Here is a 25,255-nt window from a genome sequence, read left to right on the forward strand (position 1 = left end):
TTTTATTATCGTCAAGACCAGTATGCAGGGGATCTAGTTTCAGTCATTTCCTTTTACGCTTGATACTTTAGGAGGTTAGGCCGGAGCAAGGAGTTTGGGGTAACCAGGCAAGAGGGCAAGTGATTGCGCTCGGCTACTGTGCGTGAAGTGACAGCCGGGAAGTGCATCTCTACTCTCAACTGCATCCTCCCATTTGCTCCCAAACCTAGATAATTCAACCCAACAGACAGGGTGAAAACGTAGACCAGGATTTTTACTGGAGGAAACTGAAATTACGAAAATGAACGAGACAGAACACATCCCGCTTGCAGAATACGATTTTGAGAGAAAATTTGATGAAAAGGGCGCTCTCGAATGGATGCAAGAAAACTGGTGAGTAGGCTAACGTTACAAATTCATCCCTGGATAAAAGAGTAGCCTAGCCTACGTAGTCTAAAGCCGGTGAATTCCCACCGCCAATTTTGGATGGATTGAGCTCTCATCCACACACAATCTCATGTAGGCTACATGTTGTGCTTCGTCCCGCAACGAGCCATTGCATTGTGTAAACAATGGCTCATTGCGGTAAAATCTGTATATTGACCAGATTCTTCAATGATTCCGAACATATGTCGCGTTTTTTTAAACATTTGTATCGAAGATCAGACACAATGTTAGTTTTGACTATGCTACCAACTTAACTTCAGCTTTCATCTTTTATTAACGTTAATGACCTTTGATCCATCGCACGATACAGATGCCATCCCCTATGTTGCTTGTTACATTGTTACTACAATATGACGTCAAACTCGATGTATAGCCTATCTGATGTTCACTTCAGTTTGTGTTACATGCACGTGCAGTCACATGCAATGAATGATTACTAAATATCTAATGTGATGATTACTGTATTAAATACATAGGCGTATGTACAATATAGGATATCAATAGGCTTACATTTAATAACTTTTAATATCAACTCAATGGCTCTCCCCATCAAATGAGTATATGCTACCCAGCACACAAACCAAAATGGTCTCGAATGCTTCTCTTTGTGTACAATCAATTGTCTGAAGACCAAGACAGACCACATTTCTGCACATTGCTTGGGTTCTTGTTGGCATTTTCTGACTTAAGAGACAGTCTCAGAGGCAAGAAAGCTGTCAATGTGGATTGAAAAAATCCTGGAAATGTGCAGTGTTGGCCAAATAAATTCCCCCTGTTTCACCCTGCCCATGCATTCCTCAGATCGAGCTCATTTGCGTAGGCTACAGCAAAGCATCGAAGTGGAGGATAGTCGGAATAGTCTAAAAGCACATCTAGAGAGTCACACGAAACACCAATGCTTTGCTTGCATGTGACATCCAGGCCTGCCACGCTGTGATTAATGGTCTAGACCTGCTTCAGCATGCATTCTGCTGATTAGCCAAACAAGCTAGCTAGTTGAAAAGGCAGAAATGTCTGCTTTCTGAGAACATTTGCTCCCACAGAACCCTCCACCCCTCTCTCGGGTCTCAGGCCCTCATTTTCTCCCTTTCAAGGAGCAAAATAAGGCCAACACATTGTATTTGACCTCCACCTCCAAAGGATACAATGACTGCTGCTTCTCTCCATTCTCTTTCTCCTGCTCTGTAATGCCCATAACACATTCCCTGTTTCCAGTGGCTAGGTAGTTATGATAAGGCAGTCTACTCAGCATTGTTTCACAGTCAGAAATAGGGAGTGCACTACATTGAGCCACTCCAGTTTACACAAAGGGAGGGGTTCACTGGAATACTTTAGCGATCCTCACTATATGAGCCAAGTTACAATTCCCACCAATTGTGTTAACCCTAATGGCGCGATACATAGGTTGTTTGCCTTTCACAACAGTGACCCGGGTTCACTTCCCTGAGACAAAATGCATGAATAAATAAACTTAGATGTATAGTGGTTTTAAATAGCTTTTGACTATCCATAGACACAGTGATGGTATTGCTCTTAATGCTTCCCTATGGAATCCTTCATCAGTTTAGTGAAAGTTTGGGACTGAGAATGGCCACTAAAGCCCAACTGTATTGTGCCCTGTATATAGTCCTACCAAACTGGGTCAAGCAACAACATTTTATCTGTTTAATATGTATTCTGTCAATCTGGATTAGTCATCTGGTCCGTCTTCAAAATAAACCTCCTCTGAAGTACACACATCATTGCTTTCTAGTATTCAGCCTTATTCGCCTGAGTGCCTCAACTGACCTTTTGGTTAAAACAAATGTCCAGTCAGTGATATATCTAGTATTGTCATTGCATCCCGCTTCTTGCTGTTTTCACATAGCATCACAGTTGATTTTAGACGGGAGCGACGTATACTCAATCTAATTGCCTGATTACCCATGGGCTGCAGTATTAGAAGTTCTGGTTAGTATGTCAACATCTAAGCTTGGTTAATCATTGGTTCCATGATTAGGAATAGGGATGGGGTTTGGAAAATAGAGGTGGTGGAGTGGGGAACGGCTCATAATAATGGCTGGAATGGAATAAATAGAAGGGTACCAAAAACATGGTTTTCATGTGTTTGATACCATTCCTTTCACTCCATTCCATCCATTGTACTCCGTTTCAGCCATTATTATGAGCCGTCCTCCCCTCAGCAGCCTCCACTGTTAATAGCCTTATGTAACATCATCTGTATAATAGATGATCGAGCTTAGCTCGCCTCGTGGCTTGCTGTGTGTACATTCAGAGGACTGCCACCAAGTAAAAAGGAACTAGAAATGTGAACTGCATCGTCAATTTTTTATTTTACCTTTATTTAACTAGGCAAGTCAGTTAAGAACACATTCTTATTTTCAATGACGGCCTGGGAACAGTGGGTTAACTGCCTGTTCTGGGGCAGAACGACAGATTTGTACCTTGTCAGGGTTTGAACTCGCAACCTTCCAGTTACTAGTCCAACACTCTAACCACTAGGCTACGCTGCCGCCCCTAAATCCTAAAAGTCGGCTTATGACTGGTTCATCCATTCAGAATGATCATTCATCACATAAATGCATGGTTGTAGTCTAAAATAGATTTAAGACAGCCTCCAGTGATTTTTTTTTTACAATTTATATTTCCTGTTGAAAAGCAATATCCTAACTATAAATACAATAAAGTACACACACTAAAGGGTAAAAAAAAATTTTTGAGCAAAATAGTGTTTTTTAGACCACTGCAAACTTCAAGGAGTAGGGCATTTAAGGAGTTGGTCTGTGGTGCCCGCTGATGTCATCGGCCTCCCATCTTGCTTGAGGGAAATAGAGGAGCAATAGCGAACACAGGAGGTAAGCCCCCCAGTTGTGCCATGTCATGAGGCACCTGGTGTTAAATTAGGTGAAAATGCGTCTGGAATAGGACCTTAAAGCTTTTTTGCATTTCCACCGTGCGCTCATCTAAATCATGGCCTAGGGCACAGGTAAGTACACTAATCACTTAAAAACAGGTTTGATGATTTGTTTTTGTGTTTATTTTTTCCTCATAGGAGCAAGTCCTTTATGTTCTGTGGACTGTATGCTGCAATCATCTTCGGGGTCCAACACTTCATGAGAGAGAGGCCCAAGCTGAACCTGCGCCGACCACTTGTCCTCTGGTCACTCAGTTTGGCTATCTTCAGGTGAGTGACACACGGACCACTTTGTTGCAGTAATAATAGCTTTATGTGTATTCCTAAACACCATCAAACTATAATCAATCATTCAATCAATTACTCAACCAATCAGTGTGAGTGAAGCTCTAACTGAACACTGTTGGTGGTTAGCCTCGCTATCCTCCCTCATCCTTGCTAACCTCAGCGGGGGAAATGTTGGCCACAAAGAGTTTTGTATATAGAGCTAGTTCTCTCTCAGAATTAACAGTGTTTAAATGGACAATCCTGATTTAGGGGCGACATTTTCCTCTTCTAAACAAACACATGTACGTAAAAACAGGGATTTCTAGAGCGAAATCTAAAAACTTCTCCTTTAAGCTCCTCTTCTTCAACGACATCCATGAGCACTTTGGAGCAGGTTCTCTTCAAGGATCTCTCTGTACTTTACTCCGTTCATCTTCCCTCAATCCTCAGGCTACAAAGTGTTGGTTTCATCAGACCAGAGAATCTTGTTTCTCATGATCTGAGAGTCCTTTAGGTGCCTTTTGGCAAATTCCAAGTGGGCTGTCATGTGCCTTTTACTGAGGAGTGGTTCTCTCTGGTCAATCTACCATAAAGGCTTAATTGGTGGAGTGCTGCAGAGATGGTTGTCCGTCTGGAAGGTTCTCCCATCTACACAGAGGAACTCTGGAGCTCTGTCAGAGTGACCATCAGATTCTTGGTCACCGCACAGACTAAGGCCCTTCTCCCCCGATTGCCCAGTTTGGCCGGGCAGCCAGCTCTAGGAAGAGTCTTGGGGGTTCCAGACTTCTTCCATTTAAGAATTATTGAGGCCATTGTGTTCTTGGGTACCTTCAATGCTGCAGCCATTTTTTGGTACCCTTCCCCAGATCTGTTCCTCGACACAATCTTGTCTCTGAGCTCTACGGGCAATTCCTTCGACCTCATCGCATGGTTTTTGCTCTGACATGCAAGGTCAACTGTGGGACCATATATAGACAGGTGTGTGCCTTTCCAGATCATGTACAATACATTGAATTTACCACAGGTGGACTCCAATCAAGTTGAATAAACATCTCAAGGATGATCAATAGAAACTGGATGCACCTGAGCTCAATTTCGAGTCTCATAGCAAAGGGTCTGAATACTTAGGTAAATAAGGTATTTAAGTTTTTTATTTGTAATAAATGTGCAAATATTTCTACAAGCCGGTTTTTGCTTTGTCATTATGGGGTATTGTGTGTAGATTGAGGACCCATTTAAAAAAATCCCTTTTAGAATAAGGCTGTAATGTACCAAATGGTGGAAAAGGTGAAGCGGTCTGAATACTTTCTGAATGCACTGTATTGGCTGTGAACCAGGGTTGGGGTCAATTCCATTTCATATCCAGTCTATTCAGGAAGTACACTAAAATGTAAAAATGATCTTCAATGTTGGACCCCAAATGATCACTCGGCTACGCATGCCTCTCCCTAATATCAATATGCCTTGCCCATTACCGTACTGGTTAGTGATTATTGTCTTATTTCACTGTAGAGCCTCTAGCCCTTTTCAATATGCCTTAACCAACCATTTAGTTCCACCTCCTCCATATGCGGTGACATAACTTGGTTTAAACGTCTCTAGAGACAATATCTCTCTCATCATTACTCAATGCCTAGGATTACCTCCAATGTACTCACATCCTACCATGCCTTTCTCTGTGCATTATGCCTTGAATCTATTCTATTGCGCCCAGAAACCTGCTCCTTTTACTCTCTGTTCCGAGCGTACTAGACGGCCAGTTCGTATAGTCTTTAGCTGTACCCTTATCCGACTTCTCCTCTGTTCCTCTGGTGATGTAGAGGTTAATCCAGGACCTGCAGTGCCTTGCTCCCTTATTCCCCAGGTGCTCTCATTTGTTGACTTCTGTAACCGTAAAAGCCTTGGTTTCATGCATGTTAACATTAGAAGCCTCCTCCCTAAGTTTGTTTTATTCACTACTTTAGCACACTCTGCCAACCCAGATATCTTAGCAGTGTCTGAATCCTGGCTTATGAAGACCACCAAAAACCCTAAAAGTTCCATCCCTTAACTATAACATCTTCTGCCAAGATATAACTGCCAAAGGGGGCGGTGTTGCAATCTACTGCAGAGATAGCCTGCAGAGTTCTGTCTTACTATCCAGGTCTGTACCCAAACAATTCGAGCTTCTACTTTTTTCCAACTTTCCAGAAACAAGTCTCTCACCATTGCCACTTGCTATAGACCACCCTCTGCCGCCAGCTGTGCCCTGGACACCATATCTGAATTGATTGCCCCCCATCTATCATCAGAGCTTGTTCTGCTTGGTGACCTAAACTGGGACATGCTACAATCTAAGCTTGATGCCCTGAATCTCACACCAATTATCAATGAACCTACCAGGTACAACCCCAAATCCGTAAACACGGGCACCCTCATAGATATCAATCCTAACCAACTCGCCCTCCAAATACACCTCTGCTGTTTTCAACCAAGATCTCAGCGATCACTGCCTCATTGCCTGCATCCGTATTGGGTCTGCTGTCAAACGACCACTCCTCATCACTGTTAAACGCTCCCTAAAACACTTCAGCGAGCAGGCCTTTTTAATCGACCTGGCCGGGGTATCGTGGAATGATATTGACCTCATTCCGTCAGTAGAGGATGCCTGGTTATTCTTTAAAACTGCCTTCCTCACCATCTTAAATAAGCATGCTCCATTCAAAACATTTAGAACCAGGAACAGATATAGCCCTTGGTTCACCCCAGACCTGTCTGCCCTTGACCAGCACAAAAACATCCTGTGGTGTACTGCATTAGCATCGGATAGCCCCTGTGATAGATATGCAACTTTTCAGGGAAGCTAGGAACCAATATACACAGGCAGTTAGGAAAGCAAAGGCGAGCTTTTTCAAACAGAAATTTGAATCTTGTAGCACAAACTCAAAAAGGTTCTGAGACACTGTAAAGTCCATGGAGAATAGGAGCACCTCCTCCCAGCTGCCCACTGCACTGAGGCTAGGAAACACTGTCACCACTGATAAATCCACTATAATTCAGAATTTCAATAAGCATTTTTCTATGGCTGGCCATGCTTTCCAACTGGCTAACCCTATCCTATGGTTCTGTAGCTCAGTTGGTAGAGCATGGCGCTTGTAACGCCAGGGTAGTGGGTTTGATTCCCGGGACCACCCATACGTAGAATGTATGCACACATGACTGTAAGTCGCTTTGGATAAAAGCGTCTGCTAAATGGCATATATTATTATTATTTATATTATTACATATATTATCCCGGTCAACTGCCAGGCACCCACCACAGCAACTCACCCAAGCTTCCACCATTTCTCCTTCACCCAAATCCAGATAGCTGATGTTCTGAAAGAGCTGCAAAATCTGGACCCCTACAAATCAGCCAGGCTAGACAATCTGGACCCTCTCTTTCTAAAATGATCTGCTGAAATTGTTGTAACCCCTATTTATAGCCTGTTCAACCTCTCTTTCGTATCGTCTGTGATTCCAAAGATTGTAAAGCTGCCGCGATCATCCCCCCTCTTCAAAGGGCCCAAACTGCTACAGATCTATTTCTGTCCTACCCTGCCTTTCTAAGGTCTTCAAAAGCCAAGTTAACAAACAGATTACCGACCATTTTGAATCCCACCGTACCTTCTTCGCTATGCAATCTGGTTTCAGAGCTGGTCATGCGTGCACCTTAGCCAAGCTCAAGGTCCTAAACAATATCATAACCGCCATCGATAAGAGACATTACTGTGCAGCCGTATTCATCGACCTGGCCAAGGCGTTCAACTCTGTCAATCACCACATTCTTAACGGCAGACTTGGTTTCTCAAATGACTGCCTCTCCTGGCTCACCAACTACTTCTCTGATAGAGTTCAGTGTGTCAAATCGGAGGGCCTGTTGTCCGGACCTCTGCAGTCTCTATGGGGGTGCCACAGGGTTAAATTCTCGGGCCGACTCTCTTCTCTGTATACATCAATGATGTCGCTCTTGCTGCTGGTGATTCTCTGATCCACCTCTACACAGACGAGACCATTCTGTATACTTCTGGCCCTTCTTTGGACACTGTGTTAACAAACCTCCAAACAAGCTTCAATGCCATACAACTCTCCTTCCGTGGCCTCCACCTGCTGCTCTTAAATGCAATTAAAACTAAATGCATGCTCTTCAACCGGTCGCTGCCCGCATCTGCCCGACCATCCAGCATCACTACTCTGGACTTAGAATATGTGGACAACAAATACCTAGGTGTCTGGTTAGACTGTAAACTCTCCTTCCAGACTCATATTAAGCATCTCCAATCCAAAATTAAATCTAGAATCGGCTTCCTATTTCGCAACAAAGCATCCTTCACTCATGCTGCCAAACATTCCCTCGTAAAACTGACCCTCCTACCGATCCTCGACTTTGGCGATGTCATTTCCAAAATGGCCTCCAACACTCTACTCAACAAATTGGATGCAGTCTATCACAAAAGCACCACTGCGACCTGTACGCTTTCGTTGGCTGGCCCTCGCTTCATACTCGTAGCCGAACCCACTGGCTCCAGGTCATCTACAAGTCTCTGCTAGGTAAAGCCCCGCCTTATCTCAGCTCACTGGTCACCATAGCAGCACCCACCCGTAGCACACGCTCCAGCAGGTATATCTCACTAGTCACCCCCACAGCCAATTCCTCCTTTGGCCGCCTTTCCTTTCAGTTCTCTGCTGCCAATGACTGGAACAAGCTGCAAAAATCACTGAAGCTGGAGACTAATTTCTCCCTCATTAGCTTTAAGCACCGGCTGTCAGAGCAGCTCACAGATTACTGGACCTGTACATAGCCCATCTGTAAATATCCCATCCAACTACCTCATCCCCATACTGTATTTATTTATTTATCTTGCTCCTTTGCACCCCAGTATCTCTACTTGCACATCATCTTCTGCACATAAATCACTCCAGTGTCTAATTGGTATATTGTAATTACTTCGCCACCATGGCCTATTTATTGCCTTACCTCCCTTATTTTACCTCATTTGCACACACTGTATATATATTTTCTTCAACTGTATTATTGACTGTATGTTTTGTTTTGTGTAACTCTGTGTTATTGTGTGTGTCGCACTGCTTTGCTTTAATCTTGGCCAGGTCACACTTGTAAATGAGAACTTGTTCTCAACTAGCCTACCTGGTTAAATGAAGGCGAAATAAAAAATAAAATAAAAATTCCATGTAAATGTTGAATTGGAATTTGGTAAACTTTCTGAATTGACTGGAACTGAAATGGAATTGACCCCAAACCTTCTGGGAACTCAACAACCTTATGCAATCCAGGATTCACTATACAATGTACTATATAACTGTGGAAAAGGGCTATAGAAATCCAATCTGTTATCCTTATTGTTAAGGAGGAGTCAAGGAGTACACAGAACCTCATTTTACAGCTCACAATAGGGAGAGCTGTTTTGATGTGCCACAGAGGTACATCATCATCGTCTGTGCCCATGCCCCCTGCAGTGCCAACCTTAATCCTAATCTCGGAGCTGTGGGAATAACCTGCCCACTCAATCCCCTTGGTGCTAGCTGGACAGGATAGCGTGTCCTTGGCATATGAAACACTTTTTTAATCCATATGTTCATTACTGCACAATCACTGCAACATTTTACCCTTATAGGTTTTTTAAGAATAGGCTACTAATCCTTTGTAATAGAAAGTTAGTTACCAATGATGAGGTTGGTGTTAGGTTGGTACCATATATAACATATAGATAGCTAGTTACTATTGATAATGTGGAGAAGGTAGGTAGTAACTATAGATAATGTTTTTACAGATGGTTAATGTTGATAATGGTGTTATTGGTTACCATAGATAACATAGATAGTTAACATTTGATAACGTAATGTTAATTGCCCATGACTGTGCAGTTTTCAGAGCAGCTTCATTATTTCCCTGAAAATGACAGCTGTGTCTCAATGCTCTCTTCTTGTGTTATTCCCACTGCTGTTTGACTTGTGTTTAGTTACATGGGTTTGGGGATGGCTTCCAGGAATATCACTGGATCATTTTTACATTTCAGGTTCATTGACTCCTATAAGGATCCGAAGGATCAGATTACAGTGGGTCTGCTCTACAGCGCCCTCTCTCCCTTACAGAGGGGGAGAGGGGTGAAGCTGTCCATTTTATGACAGTCGTAAATGCCAAACAGAAACTCTCTCTTCCTTGTCTTGCAATATTAAGGGAAAGAAACCTCTGTGGAACCAAGAGAGTCCTCCCACCAAAACATCAACAGATGGGGGAATGAAACAATATTTATCTTCGTTCAAACAGTTGGAGTGGTCTGTGGGCACATAAAGAACAATTATGTCAGATCAGTTGTGTTTTGGGATCCCATAACAGACAGTATAACAACATAACTTTATCTCTGAATGTGTATTTCACAGTGATCAGGGTCACACCCAAATGTTGGGGAACTGATATGATTAAATATGAAACTATTTGTGAGAAGATGTGATGTTAGCCTTCAAACATAACCAAGTCGGTGGCCACGCCCATGTGAGCACAGACATTACAAAAAAAGGAGAGAATCCCCCTTTTTCCCTGAGTGCTTAAATAGGGAGTGCTTAAATGGCACTTGTGCCAAAATGTACATTTAGTTAAGAAATGGCTACTACTCTATAGACCAGAGAGCATGGAGCTGAACTACAAGACGACACATTCACAGTCTGAGGCTGTATGTAAAATAGTCTATTAAACTCGACCGAAGACGAGAACACTTCCCTATCAAACGACTGAATGATAATCAGAAAGATCCATTCTGGAGAACATTTCCCTATCCAAATGACCATTGTCTGATGTATCCATTATAACAGTGCTACAACTATGAAAGACTCTCTGGTGGACAAACCAGAGACTTTCTGTCGACTGACTCTCCAGCAGACGGACTTGCGATTTCAACAGAGAGACAACAAATTATATAGGTGTAAATATATGAGAATATATACATATAAGTATATGGATGAGCGATGGCCAAGCGGCATAGGCAAGGTGCAGTAGATGGTATAAAATACAGTATATACATATGATATGAGTAATGTAAGATATATAAACATGATTAAAGTGGCGTTGTTTAAAGTGACGAGTGATCCATTTATTGAAGTGTCCAGTGATTGGGTCTCAACGTAGGCAGCAGCCTCTGAGTTAGTGATTGCTGTTTAGCAGTATGATGGCCTTGAGATAGAAGCTGTTTTTCAATCTCTCGGTGTGAACAGGCAGTGGCTCGGGTGGTTGTTGTCCTTGATGATCTTTTTGGCCTTTCTGTGACATTGGGTGCTGTATGGAGAGCAGGTAGTGTGCCCCCGGTGATGCATTGTGCAGACCGCACCACCTTCTGGAGAGCCTTGCGGTTGAGGGCGGTGCAGTTGCCGTACCAGTCTGTGATACAGCCCGACAGGATGCTCTTGATTGTGCATCTGTTGTAACGGCTCTCGTTGGTGGTGGAAAGAGTAGACCAAGGCGCAGTGTGGAAAGTGTTCCTGATTTTATTTAAAAAAACACTCAAACAAAATAACAAAATTGAAAATGAAAACGCACAGTTCTGTCAGGCAACAGTAACTAAACAGAAAACATGGTCCCACAAACTCAGGTGGAAAACAGGCTGCCAAAGTATGATTCCCAATCAGAGACAACAATAGACAGCTGCCTCTGAATGGGAACCACACTCGGCCAAAAACAAAGAAACAGAAAACATAGAATTTCCCACCCGAGTCACACCCTGACCTAACCAAACATAGAGAATAATAAGGATCTCTAAGGTCAGGGCGTGACATCTGTAATTGTTTGCCAGGGTTTTGGGGGACAAGCCAAATTTCTTCAGCCTCCTGAGGTTGAAGAGGCACTGTTGCGCCTTCTTCAACATGCTGTCTGTGTGGGTGGACCATTTCAGTTTGTCTGTGATGTGTACACCCAGGAACTTAAAACATTCCACCTTCTCCACTGCTGTCCCTTTGATGTGGATAGGGGGGTGCTCCCTCTGCTGTTTCCTGAAGTCCACGATCATCTCCTATGCTTTGTTGAGTGAGAGGTTGTTTTCCTGACACCACACTCCGAGTGACTTCACCTCCTCTCGTAGTTGTTGGTGATCAAGCCCACAATTGTTGTGTCATCTGCAAGCTTGATGATTGAGTTGGAGGTGTACATGGCCACGCAGTCGTGGGTGAACAGGGAGTACAGGAGAGGGCTGAGCACAAATCCTTGAGGGTCAGTGAAGTTGAGGGTCAACGGAGTGGAGATGTTGTTTCCTACCTTCACCACCTGGGGGCAGCCCGTCAAAGTCCAGTATCCAGTTGCACAGGGCGGGGTTGAGGCACAGGGCCTCCAGCTTGATGATGAGTTTGGAGGGTCTATGGTGTTGAGGGTATTATGGTTACTATGGTTAAGGGTACTATGGTTAAGTCCAATCAGGATTTTTTTTCATTGTATCATGTTAGGAACCAATGCATAATCTATCCTGTGTGTGTTTATGTACTTCTGTGTGATTTCTTAGTTAGTTTGTTAATAAATAATTCACCTAATTGGTATATTGCTGATTAATCATTTATGCTAGGGTTTGTGCAGATATCCAAGAGTTTGCGACATTCAGAATATGACTGATGAGGTAATAATGCATTAATAAGTGACTGTCATCGATCAAATATGAAAATATCTGAAGAGTTACATTTGGGAAATAGTAACTCGAAACAACATTTTCCCGTGGTGCTCCGACTTCCTAGTTAATGTTTACATGATTAGTTTAATCACATAATAATTACACAGAGGATTGATTTGATAATATAAAAGTCTTCACATTAATGATAGTACAAGACATGACACAGGCCTTGTGATTTACAATTGAGAGGTGACATATTTTCATAGTGTGTCCAAATTGAAATGACCCCACTCTGTAAGTAGCCACAGTGTGTTACAGATGAGAAGGAAAGCTACAAATCGATACAGTGTTTTCTAAGCATACGCATCCTGTTTACAAAGTAAGACCATGTGTGTCTAAGTCTTTATTGAGCTTAATGGAGGTCTAAAATGGTTGGAGACAGGGGAAGGACAGCCAATTGGAGATGTGACCCCAGTGGGTATATATCTTATCTCTTACTTTGTTTCAGGTTTAGAGCGTTATGGCAACTGCAGTATGGGAGAAATTATGTACATATATGGAACAACATAAATATTGTCTGGTAAAATGCATTGTCTATTGTATAGGACAGGAAGCCAAAGGAAGGCCATGAGAGTATGGGACAGCTGGAAACACTAAAACTGCAGACACATAGACACCTAGAATAGCTGGACATACAAAGCTCAGAGGGATATACAAAGGAGGGGGTCAGCCAAATGACCAACTGATGGATTATAGACATCAATCACATGACAGGGGAGACACATAAGTCTGTTGATCTTAGACAACCATATGAAGAGAAAGCCCCACGTTGGGCGCCAGGACAGCGGGACACACTAAAACTAGAGGAGACACACAGTCCGCTGATCCGAGATAAAAGACACACATACAAAGGGACACATGGAGTTAATTACAGGGTCAAAACACAGGCCATAGGATAGAGGGACGTATATTATCTTTAGGTCAAAGCAAGGGTCTTGTCATCATTATAATCTGACGGAAAGCAGATGTGGGCGTTATTGGGCTGAACAAGCAGGATGCACGGATTGGGATGTAACTTAATTTGCATATGGGAGGTACTTATGTGGTATGGTATAACTCAGAGCGAGTGCTCTGAAAAAGGGTGTGTGTTCCGCGGACCACTCCGGCTTGTGATACTGTTGTATTAAAAGTCTATATTGATTTTCACAAAGTTCTTGGTTGTGTCATATTTGAACCGATTTTCCACCACAGATTTGGCGAACTTTTTTCCAGCACAACAGTTCATATAGTTGAGAGGTATATCACATTTCGTCATGGCACCGCAAAGCTGACAGTATATAATATAGTTGAGAGATGTATATCGCATTACATTATGACAACCACAAAGCTCATAGTTCAGGTGTATAAAAATATGAGTTGAATTCAGACGTGTACAAACCTACTTACAGTCCACTCTGATCGACCATGGGCATTATACTAAAAATGTTTTGTATACCAATGACTTGTGTGTAATTGTGAATTCCCTATAGTTAGACAGAGCAGATTCACATAACACTATACATTATTGCTTTATCTCATAATCTATATCTGTTTCATTCCACAGTATCATCGGAGCTGTCAGGACCGGATGTTACATGTTCCATGTCCTCAACAAAAGTGGCTTTAAGCAGTCGGTGTGTGACACCAGCTTCTACAGCGCTCCTGTCAGCAAGTTCTGGGCCTACGCCTTTGTCCTGAGCAAGGCCCCTGAGCTGGGTAAGGAATGTCCCAAATAGGGTCCAGTTCTGAATGCTTCAGATAGAAATACACTGCGTGTACAAAACATTAGGAACACCTCATTCCATGACATAGACTGACCAGGTGAATTCAAGTGAACGCTAGGCTCTCATTGATGTCATCTGTTAAATCCACTTCAATCAGTGTAGATGAATCAGAGGAGACGGGTTACAGAAGGATTTTTAAGCCTTGAGACAATTGAGACATGGATTGTGGGTGTGCCCTTCAGAGGGTTAATGGGCAAGACAAAATATTTAAGTGCCTTTGAATAGGGTGTGTTAGCAGGTGCCAGGCGCAGCAGTTTGTGTTTGTCAAGAACTGTAACGCTGCAGGGTTTTTCACACTCAACAGTTTCTTGTGTGTATCAATAATGCTACACAACCCAAAGGACATCGAGCCAACTTGACACAACTGTGGGAAGCATTGTAGTCAACATGGGCCAGCATCTCTGTGAAACACTTTCCACACCTTGTAGAGTCCATGCCCTGACGAATTGAGGCTTTTCTGAGGGCAAAATGGGGTGCAACTCAATATTAGGAAGGTGTTCCTTGTGTTTTGTACACTCAGTGTATGTAATGTAGTACAGACATGCATGTACCTCTCTGTCATGCAGTGCAAGATAGTCAGCTCACCTTGAGCTGATGTATGCAAGTCATTTCTGGCCCTGGCCAATGAGTGGGAGCGGAGTGGGTTGTAATTGGTAAATTAGGTCAGAGGGTCAATCAAAGAGAAGGAGGCTGGTGCAGGACAAAAAACAACCTTGAAACAATTTATCTATTTATGTAATTTCGGAAGCATTTGAAGTTTCTAGTGCACTTCTATTGATCAGCAGAGGCCTATTAAATTAAGACCTGTGTGTCTGCATTTTTATGCTGTCCCCTCTCTCAGAGCAGTAATCTAGTCACTTCTGCCCATCTGTCAGTCAGACAGGGAAGTAATAGCGTTGATAAATGGACAGAGATGCTGAGGTGGCAAAAAAAATCCATTAGGGAATAATTTACGTATGTCTCCTACTGAGCAAGAGACAGGAAGGGCATGCTTCTAGAATAGGACAATATACAGTATTAGACTAGTTTAGTTTGTACTGTACACAGAGACAGCAGAAGTAGGGTTTTGGCAGCAGCGGCCCCCATCCCCTGGTCTGCGCACCTTCGAAGCTCAACTGGGTTAAATGGAATGAAGTCTGGGCACTGACTGTAGGCCTATATGTAGGCCTCACATGTAGCTTAATATAATATGAACTCCTACAGAATTAAAATGATACATTAAATGGTCATTTTGTCTCTGCAATAATATAATTGATTTCTTTCAGCATCTTGAGAGAATGTGAATGTGCGATTAAGGAATGTGTACACGTCTTCGTCAGAGACATAAAAGCTGACAGTTTATCAACCACACACAATCTGAGGAGCAGAAGTGAAAATTAACTTTACAGGTGTCAACTCGATTATTATTGATGCCTTCATTCTATCGATTCGTGACATTATTCTTGTGGGCAAGGCTTAATTTAGTCTTCTAAGGCAACAAGTCATGACAGATGATAAGATTCATGTATCTAATTACAGACAAGTACACTAACAAATGGCCTACCAAATGTCAAACTATAAGCTGAAAAATATTACATTTACATTTACATTTAAGTCATTTAGCAGACGCTCTTATCCAGAGCGACTTACAAATTGGTGCATTCACCTTATGACATCCAGTGGAACAGCCACTTTACAATAGTGCATCTAAATCTTTTAAGGGGGGTGAGAAGGATTACTTTATCCTATCCTAGGTATTCCTTAAAGAGGTGGGGTTTCAGGTGTCTCCGGAAGGTGGTGATTGACTCCGCTGTCCTGGCGTCGTGAGGGAGTTTGTTCCACCATTGGGGGGCCAGAGCAGCGAACAGTTTTGACTGGGCTGAGCGGGAACTGTACTTCCTCAGTGGTAGGGAGGCGAGCAGGCCAGAGGTGGATGAACGCAGTGCCCTTGTTTGGGTGTAGGGCCTGATCAGAGCCTGGAGGTACTGAGGTGCCGTTCCCCTCACAGCTCCGTAGGCAAGCACCATGGTCTTGTAGTGGATGCGAGCTTCAACTGGAAGCCAGTGGAGAGAGCGGAGGAGCGGGGTGACGTGAGAGAACTTGGGAAGGTTGAACATCAGACGGGCTGCGGCGTTCTGGATGAGTTGTAGGGGTTTAATGGCACAGGCAGGGAGCCCAGCCAACAGCGAGTTGCAGTAATCCAGACGGGAGATGACAAGTGCCTGGATTAGGACCTGCGCCGCTTCCTGTGTGAGGCAGGGTCGTACTCTGCGGATGTTGTAGAGCATGAACCTACAGGAACGGGCCACCGCCTTGATGTTAGTTGAGAACGACAGGGTGTTGTCCAGGATCACGCCAAGGTTCTTAGCGCTCTGGGAGGAGGACACAATGGAGTTGTCAACCGTGATGGCGAGATCATGGAACGGGCAGTCCTTCCCGGGAGGAAGAGCAGCTCCGTCTTGCCGAGGTTCAGCTTGAGGTGGTGATCCGTCATCCACACTGATATGTCTGCCAGACATGCAGAGATGCGATTCGCCACCTGGTCATCAGAAGGGGGAAAGGAGAAGATTAATTGTGTGTCGTCTGCATAGCAATGATAGGAGAGACCATGTGAGGTTATGACAGAGCCAAGTGACTTGGTGTATAGCGAGAATAGGAGAGGGCCTAGAACAGAGCCCTGGGGGACACCAGTGGTGAGAGCGCGTGGTGAGGAGACAGATTCTCGCCACGCCACCTGGTAGGAGCGACCTGTCAGGTAGGACGCAATCAAGCGTGGGCCGCGCCGGAGATGCCCAACTCGGAGAGGGTGGAGAGGAGGATCTGATGGTTCACAGTATCGAAGGCAGCCGATAGGTCTAGAAGGATGAGAGCAGAGGAGAGAGAGTTAGCTTTAGCAGTGCGGAGCGCCTCCGTGATACAGAGAAGAGCAGTCTCAGTTGAATGACTAGTCTTGAAACCTGACTGATTTGGATCAAGAAGGTCATTCTGAGAGAGATAGCGGGAGAGCTGGCCAAGGACGGCACGTTCAAGAGTTTTGGAGAGAAAAGAAAGAAGGGATACTGGTCTGTAGTTGTTGACATCGGAGGGATCGAGTGTAGGTTTTTTCAGAAGGGTGCAACTCTCGCTCTCTTGAAGACGGAAGGGACGTAGCCAGCGGTCAGGGATGAGTTGATGAGCGAGGTGAGGTAAGGGAGAAGGTCTCCGGAAATGGTCTGGAGAAGAGAGGAGGGGATAGGGTCAAGCGGGCAGGTTGTTGGGCGGCCGGCCGTCACAAGACGCGAGATTTCATCTGGAGAGAGAGGGAGAAAGAGGTCAGAGCACAGGGTAGGGCAGTGTGAGCAGAACCAGCGGTGTCGTTTGACTTAGCAAACGAGGATCGGATGTCGTCGACCTTCTTTTCAAAATGGTTGACGAAGTCATCTGCAGAGAGGAGGAGGGGGGAGGATTCAGGAGGGAGGAGAAGGTGGCAAAGAGCTTCCTAGGGTTAGAGGCAGATGCTTGGAATTTAGAGTGGTAGAAAGTGGCTTTAGCAGCAGAGACAGAGGAGGAAAATGTAGAGAGGAGGGAGTGAAAGGATGCCAGGTCCTCAGGGAGGCGAGTTTTCCTCCATTTCCGCTCGGCTGCCCGGAGCCCTGTTCTGTTAGCTCGCAATGAGTCGTCGAGCCACGGAGCGGGAGGGGAGGACCGAGCCGGCCTGGAGGATAGGGGACATAGAGAGTCAAAGGATGCAGAAAGGGAGGAGAGGAGGGTTGAGGAGGCAGAATCAGGAGATAGGTTGGAGAAGGGTTGAGCAGAGGGAAGAGATGATAGGATGGAAGAGGAGAGAGTAGCGGGGGAGAGAGAGCGAAGGTTGGGACGGCGCGATACCATCCGAGTAGGGGCAGCGTGGGAAGTGTTGGATGAGAGCGAGAGGGAAAAGGATACAAGGTAGTGGTCGGAGACTTGGAGGGGAGTTGCAATGAGGTTAGTGGAAGAACAGCATCTAGTAAAGATGAGGTCGAGCGTATTGCCTGCCTTGTGAGTAGGGGGGAAGGTGAGAGGGTGAGGTCAAAAGAGGAGAGGAGTGGAAAGAAGGAGGCAGAGAGGAATGAGTCAAAGGTAGACGTGGGGAGGTTAAAGTCGCCCAGAACTGTGAGAGGTGAGCCGTCCTCAGGAAAGGAGCTTATCAAGGCATCAAGCTCATTGATGAACTCTCCGAGGGGACCTGGAGGGCGATAAATGATAAGGATGTTAAGCTTGAAAGGGCTGGTAACTGTGACAGCATGGAATTCAAAGGAGGCGATAGACAGATGGGTAAGGGGAGAAAGAGAGAATGACCACTTGGGAGAGATGAGGATCCCGGTGCCACCACCCCGCTGACCAGAAGCTCTCGGGGTGTGCGAGAACACGTGGGCGGACGAAGAGAGAGCAGTAGGAGTAGCAGTGTTATCTGTGGTGATCCATGTTTCCGTCAGTGCCAAGAAGTCGAGGGACTGGAGGGAGGCATAGGCTGAGATGAACTCTGCCTTGTTGGCCGCAGATCGGCAGTTCCAGAGGCTACCGGAGACCTGGAACTCCACGTGGGTCGTGCGCACTGGGACCACCAGATTAGGGTGGCCGCGGCCACGCGGTGTGGAGCGTTTGTATGGTCTGTGCAGAGAGGAGAGAACAGGGATAGACAGACACATAGTTGACAGGCTACAGAAGAGGCTACGCTAATGCAAGGAGATTGAATGACAAGTGGACTACACGTCTCGAATGTTCAGAAAGTTAAGCTTACGTAGCAAGAGTCTTATTGACTAAAATGATTAAAATGATACAGTACTGCTGAAGTAGGCTAGCTGGCAGTGGCTGCGTTGTTGACTTTGTAGGCTAGCTGGCAGTGGCTGCGTTGTTGACACTACACTAATCAAGTCGTTCCGTTGAGTGTAATAGTTTCTACAGTGCTGCTATTCGGGGGCTAGCTGGCAGTGTTGATTACGTTACATTGCGTTAAAAGAACGACAATAGCTGGCTAGCTAACCTAGAAAATCGCTCTAGACTACACAATTATCTTTGATACAAAGACGGCTATGTAGCTGGCTATGTAGCTAGCTATGTAGCTAGCTATGATCAAACAAATCAAACCGTTGTGCTGTAATGAAATGAAATGAAAATGTGATACTATCTGTGGAGCGATGCGGAATGCGACCGGGTTGTTGAGTGCGGAAGTTCTATTGTTGTTTTGTCACACTGCTTTTCTTTATCTTGGCCAGGTCGCAGTTTTAAAAGAGGAATGATGTAAACAAAAACAATGTTTGCCCCCCCCTGTCAAAAAATTGTTCCGCCGTCCCTGACTGTAGAGTATGTTCAGTTTAAGAGTGTGTTAGTATGTTGTAGTATGCTTCCTAATATGGTGTGTGTGTGTGTGTGTTTGTGTTTAGTGCTTTACTGTACTTTTGAGGACCACAACATCCCATCTTTCCAATTATTTTTTTGCAAGTGCTGTCCAAAAAGCCGGGTCCTCACAACTTCATACTTCTACTATGTGTGTTCACTATTGTTTGAGAGAGAGTGAAAGTGATCAAACATCAGAGTATAACTAAGTGATTTCCCCCTCCCTCCCTTTTCAGGCGACACAGTGTTTATCGTGCTCCGTAAGCAGCGCCTCATCTTCCTGCACTGGTACCATCACATTACCGTGCTGGTCTACTCCTGGTACTCCTACAAGGACCAGGTGGCCGGTGGTGGCTGGTTCATGACCATGAACTACCTGGTCCACTCCTTCATGTACACCTACTATGCTGCCCGGGCGGCGGGTTACCGGGTGCCCCGACCCTGCGCCATGGTCATCACGGCCACCCAGATCATGCAGATGGTGATGGGGCTTGCTGTCTTAGGCTTGGTCTACCACTGGATGCACGAAGTGCGCTGCCCGTCTTACGTGCCCAACATCGCCTGGGGCTCACTCATGTACCTCAGCTACCTGCTCCTGTTCGCCTCCTTTTTCTACAAGTCCTACCTCAAGGTTGCCGCTGACAAGGAGTCCAAGGCCAAGTAGGGGCTAGATTCGTCAGAGGCAAGTTGTATACTGGGCAAGTCATATTTAAGAGTGTGCCTAGTTGAGAAGAATATTGCGTTGTGCCATAATGTGTGAGTCACAACTGGTTTTTGCTGGTTGCTGGGTCCACGTCAATTGTGGCAAGCCAATTTCTTCCCACCCCAACTTTGTATTGCTGTAGTTCTAATAACTCACTAGAACCCTGGATAACACGATAATGAAACGGTTGTTGAGAGTGGACAGGGGAACCAGTGCATGATCAGTACACATTAATATAATATCCCATTAAATTTAAAAAAGGCGATAGAGAGTGCAGCTCAGTTTGAATAAAAGTACTACTCACTGCATTTTGATTTTATGGCATTGTTAATCAATCTTTTTAACCAGCTGCTTCAGTCAGAATCTAGTGAAAAACACAGCCATATGAGTCCTGAGGTTTCTCCAAGGGCAGTTTACAACCGCGTTTGCAGTCTGCACGTTCAATGAATTCGACAGTCACTTACAGGACATTATTCATGCCGAAAGACTCTAACTTGTAGTGAAATATGGTGCTTTTTAGACCAGCACTGAGAATTGTCTCACTGTATTAGACCTCACAACCCTATAGTATAACGAAGTGACGATCAAAAGGAACCAATGCACTGATTAATGAGGATAGTTTTTTTTCTGTTTTAGTTGTAGGTAATGGGCTGGGAATAGGTGGGAGGAGAGAAGCGCATGGAAAGGAGTGACACTTGGAACAATGTGTCCATTGTAAATAATATATCTTAAGAATGTATTTATTTTCTTAAAATCTAAAGTCTATGGTGGTCCTTGGAGTGTACCAGGAAATAGTGGGACTCAGTACGTTTCTGCCTGTCTTAAATTGTGCAGTATGAGTTGTGCACTTTTGTATTCGAAATGTTTTTCTTTACGTCACAACAATGCACTATATTGTTTTAAGTATTACATCTCTGTGTGTTCATTAAAGAATCGGAAGTCCCCTGAGATTATTTTTATTTGCCAAACAGCAGCTGATCGAACATCATGTCTCCAGAATAAGACCCTCAATATTTATTGGAAAGGAGCAACAAGCTCATCACCGTGCATTTTTACCACCCTGTGAAGTTCATCATAACTTCCCACTGGGCACAGACCTCAATTCAATATCTGATCCATGGTGGGTTATTTAATTTGTAGCCTAATAAACTGAATGCTTTCCCGAGTCATAGTGGGAGAACCACACACCATGTCATGGTGTGAATTCGAGTTTACTTCGATATGACAGTTATTATATCAATATTTGTGAATACCACCATTTCTCCCATAATACATTTTACAGACAAAAACATCCCACCTAGCGTAACAAATTAGCTGTTTCCATGACATTTTCTATCCGACATTTACTTTACTCGCATAAAAATGTTGGATGGAAACCTGGTTACTGTAAAGCCCTAGTTATTTTTTTGCTTTGACAAAGTAATTTCTGATGATGATGATTTATTTCATGTGATTAGTGATTAATCTAATCCAGGGATGGGCAACTGGCGGTCCGCAGCCCCTCTGTTGTAGGCCTACAGGTCAATTAACCCCCCCTGGGATGTGGGTACACAGACCCGCGAGCCACTGCGGCCCCTCATGATGTATTCAAAGTTGACCATACCTGATCTAATCACATTAAATTTATGTCAACCCTGTTACGTTTAAGGTCAACTCTGTAACGTGAACTGAACTCTCATTTTAAAAGGGTGAAACTATAACTAATTTTTTCAGAAGGAACATGGAATATCTAATAGTCAAATCATAGTCTAAAAGCAGGTGAGCTGGTTCTACTCTTTTTGGCCATTTCCTGTTGTTTTGTGGTGGGAAACGTAGTGGGTCGAGCATAACATGTCAACCCTGTTACCCATAGATAGACAGGCTTGAAATGTTTTAACAGTAAAACATTTTTGGGGGAAGCTTGCATTTAATTTCCCTCACCTGTTTAACACAACAAGCTTCCATTCCCCCTGTCACAAGGGGATTAATGGCTGATTTAAGATGAAATCGTCAACCATGTTACCGCAAACCATGTTACTATATTTGGCATTTAATAGGCATTTACTAATAGTAATTTTTTTTTTGATGGGAAAGTGTTTTTTATTAAGTTAACCATTTGTTCTTTGACATAATATTAAAATGAGGTTAAATAAAACATGTTATAATACCCAGAAAGGTACTCAATTGGTGGAATGACCCAGATACTGTTACACATATTCCTTTTTGTTTCCTCCTATTTTAAATACGACCACCAGTGTTGATTGGTTACATTGTGTAAGTAGAGGCTTAGGTCAAGGCAGTGACATAGTTTTGTTGTCTAGAATCAAGTAGGTACAGAAAGTAGTGTCTTGTAAGCCCACCTAACCTCTAGTGAGTTTTAACCCATGGCAGCTTATGTGTGTCTTCCTTTATGTTTGTAATAGAGCTGCACTGTACTATCTCCTTCCTACCAATCCTTCCAAAGCCACACTGGTGTGAGCACATTTACTGTAATGTATGTATCAGCTGGGAGTAGTTATGGCTTAAAGTATACAGACTATTTTGATGCTGTGTGTGTGACATTTGCCTTCATAAGCACTACTAGACTTTTTTTTAAAACCTTTCAGTCATGTTTTATAACCCCCCCGTGACGCCAAGTGTGTCATGGAGCTCGTACTCTTAAGTTTATTAGCTTCCAACACAAAGTGAGACAGTCTAGCCTGTACATGGCTGGTAGTCGCCAAATGTCTTAAGTAGTGCTTATAATCTTATTATAATGTTGTGTTTATGAAGTAGCTACACTGCCCTAATGTAATATCCTTCATATTACTCAAATGTAACACCTGATGCTGCAGCAGGCACATTAATGGATTAAAATTGTTATAGAATAGTACAATAAGCTTAGCAGTATTAAGAAGTGTGAATCATTTTTAAGACCACACCAGAAGAGTGAATCTGCAAGAAATATTTATTTCACTTGGCTGGTGTTGTGTCAATAATGATGATATTATTATGATCATGATGTGACATTATACATGTTGTCCACCCTCTACCTTGAAACCAACGGTTGCATTTTAGTTGTAAAATATCATAACGATAATACGCAGGGAATATACTCAGTTTATAATACATTCATTTGTGTGCCAAATGATGCTTCTGCAGTTTTCTACTCTGTTAGGTAAATGTGAACACAGTTTGTGTTTGTATATTATCGTTGCTGATGTAGAGTGTAAGAAGACATGCTTATGCATCCCTGTGAGTCCGCTATCTACTACGTTACTGATAAGAAAGGGAAAAAACTGTCAAGAGCTTTGATGTTTAAATGTTTGGATTTAAAATGTTGAAACAATAAATTCATATATGTTTTAAAATACTTTTGCATTGTTTCGTTCTTGCTGAAATCTGAGGGGGTATACTAAAAAGTAGGATTGAGGAGTTAGCCAGCTAACTTGCCTAAATATTCTGAAATAACTTCAAAATATTTTGGAAGATAAGCGCGAATTTGGCATGGTTTAATTGTCTCAACAACCAAAAACAGATATTTGACTTTCTTATTGAATCAGATAATCAACAGTTAATTTGTCGAAGTTAGCTGATACTGCTTTGTAGTATACCCCTATGAAATACATCTGTGCCTCGTTAGATGCACATGTACATACCAATATACATATATTGAGAAATATCACACAGCGTTTAGATCTATTCTCCTACTGTACATGAAAAGCTACAGTCAAACATCCTCTCCTTTAATATATATTCTCTCATTACATCACTGAACAAAACCCTCTAATTCTCTAATGTGTCAGCTCATCATTGAAGGGTACTGGGATCCTAAAAATGTGTAAAAGAACATCTCTTGTGGATTCTCCGCTCCATCAGAGGGCTGTATCAGGTGACACCTCACCCTCACTCACCAACTAACGTCCCATCGGACAGGACAAGATGACCGTAAATATCTGTGTGAGCTATGGGCAGCAGTTTGACACAGGGCCGTAGGCCTAATCAGATTGAATGAATACATTAGCACTGCCAGCTCAGGCATTAAAGGCCATGATACTGTGACAAGAGATGAAAAGAATCTGCCCACTCCATCAAGCAATAGGGACAACAACACAGGGCATTCACGGGACCTCATGGAACCACGGACCGCGCCTGCAGAAACTGGACAACGGGGGAAGCAGAGGAGATACCTATCATAGACTTCTCCCAGCTGACGCTTGACATACCACCTACGCCGCCTCAAGTGGTAGAAACAACCAGCTGGTATGATTGAGTGGAATCAGCCAACAGTAACACGGAAGCAGCAATGTGAGAGTCAGTAGTGCATGACCTTAAAGGGTAATAATAGGAAGCTTCCGTTTAACACACAGGCCTAAGATTACGTAGGTCTACAGCCCCAGTGGGAACTTCCCCTTTAAAAAGATATATAAAGAGAACAGAGATCATAAGACAGCATGATCCTCGTTAACATGTGAGACAGACTTCATATGGAGGATCATCACAGGTAAATTTACTATTGCACTATACGCTTTTTGTTAGACTATAACAATATTAGAAAATTGGATTATTTTGTCTATGTACTTATTGGATCACTATCTGAATATACTTGGTTGAACTTGGTGACCCCGAGACTGAGTCTAAGAAAAACAGAGGTCTAAACACCTCTTGAATACAGACAAAGTGGCGGTCACTCAGTGAGACATCAGGTACAGATGTGATTGGCAATACAAGGAAACAGCAAAATACCAGTTACAACATATTGAGTCTATACACAGAGTTGGAAGTGAATAGTATTAGGATATACGCTTTTTGTTAGACTATAACAATATTAGAAAATTGGATTATTTTGTCTATGTACTTATTGGATCACGATCTGAATATACTTGGTTGAACTTGGTGACCCCGAGACTGAGTCTACGAAAAACAGAGGTCTAAACACCTCTTGAATACAGACAAAGTGGCGGTCACTCAGTGAGACATCAGGTACAGATGTGATTGGCAATACAAGGAAACAGCAAAATACCAGTTACAATATATTGAGTCTATACACAGAGTTGTAAGTTACTAGTATTAGGATATACGCTTTTTGTTGGACTAGAACAATATTAGAGGATTGGATTATTTTGCCTATGTACTTATTGGATCACGATCTGAATATACTTGGTTGAACTTGGTGACCCGAGACTGAGTCTAAGAAAAACAGAGG

The 25,255-nt window shown here is 43.5% G+C and overlaps 1 protein-coding gene across 1 annotated transcript; it reads left to right on the plus strand.

The window, feature by feature from the left end:
- On the plus strand, positions 1-23,422 carry LOC118357676 (elongation of very long chain fatty acids protein 6-like). Its single transcript, XM_035735038.2, has 4 exons — positions 1-372; positions 3,479-3,610; positions 13,835-13,986; positions 19,625-23,422. The coding sequence occupies exons 1-4, from the start codon at positions 281-283 to the stop codon at positions 20,050-20,052; spliced, it is 804 nt and encodes a 267-aa protein (XP_035590931.1). The 5' UTR covers positions 1-280; the 3' UTR covers positions 20,053-23,422.
- The last annotated feature ends 1,833 nt before the right edge of the window (positions 23,423-25,255 follow it).

This window comes from Oncorhynchus keta, chromosome 24 (assembly GCF_023373465.1).
Source record: "Oncorhynchus keta strain PuntledgeMale-10-30-2019 chromosome 24, Oket_V2, whole genome shotgun sequence".
NCBI lineage: Eukaryota > Metazoa > Chordata > Actinopteri > Salmoniformes > Salmonidae > Oncorhynchus > Oncorhynchus keta.

What these genes read in the sequence shown, in the direction of transcription:
- LOC118357676 (XM_035735038.2), top strand. Translation starts at nt 281, where the DNA reads ATGAACGAGACAGAACACATCCCGCTTGCAGAATACGATTTTGAGAGA. An exon ending in CTCAGTTTGGCTATCTTCAG is followed by an intron (nt 3,611 to 13,834) that starts GTGAGTGACACA and finishes TTCATTCCACAG; the next exon opens with TATCATCGGAGCTGTCAGGA. An exon ending in GAGCAAGGCCCCTGAGCTGG is followed by an intron (nt 13,987 to 19,624) that starts GTAAGGAATGTC and finishes CTCCCTTTTCAG; the next exon opens with GCGACACAGTGTTTATCGTG.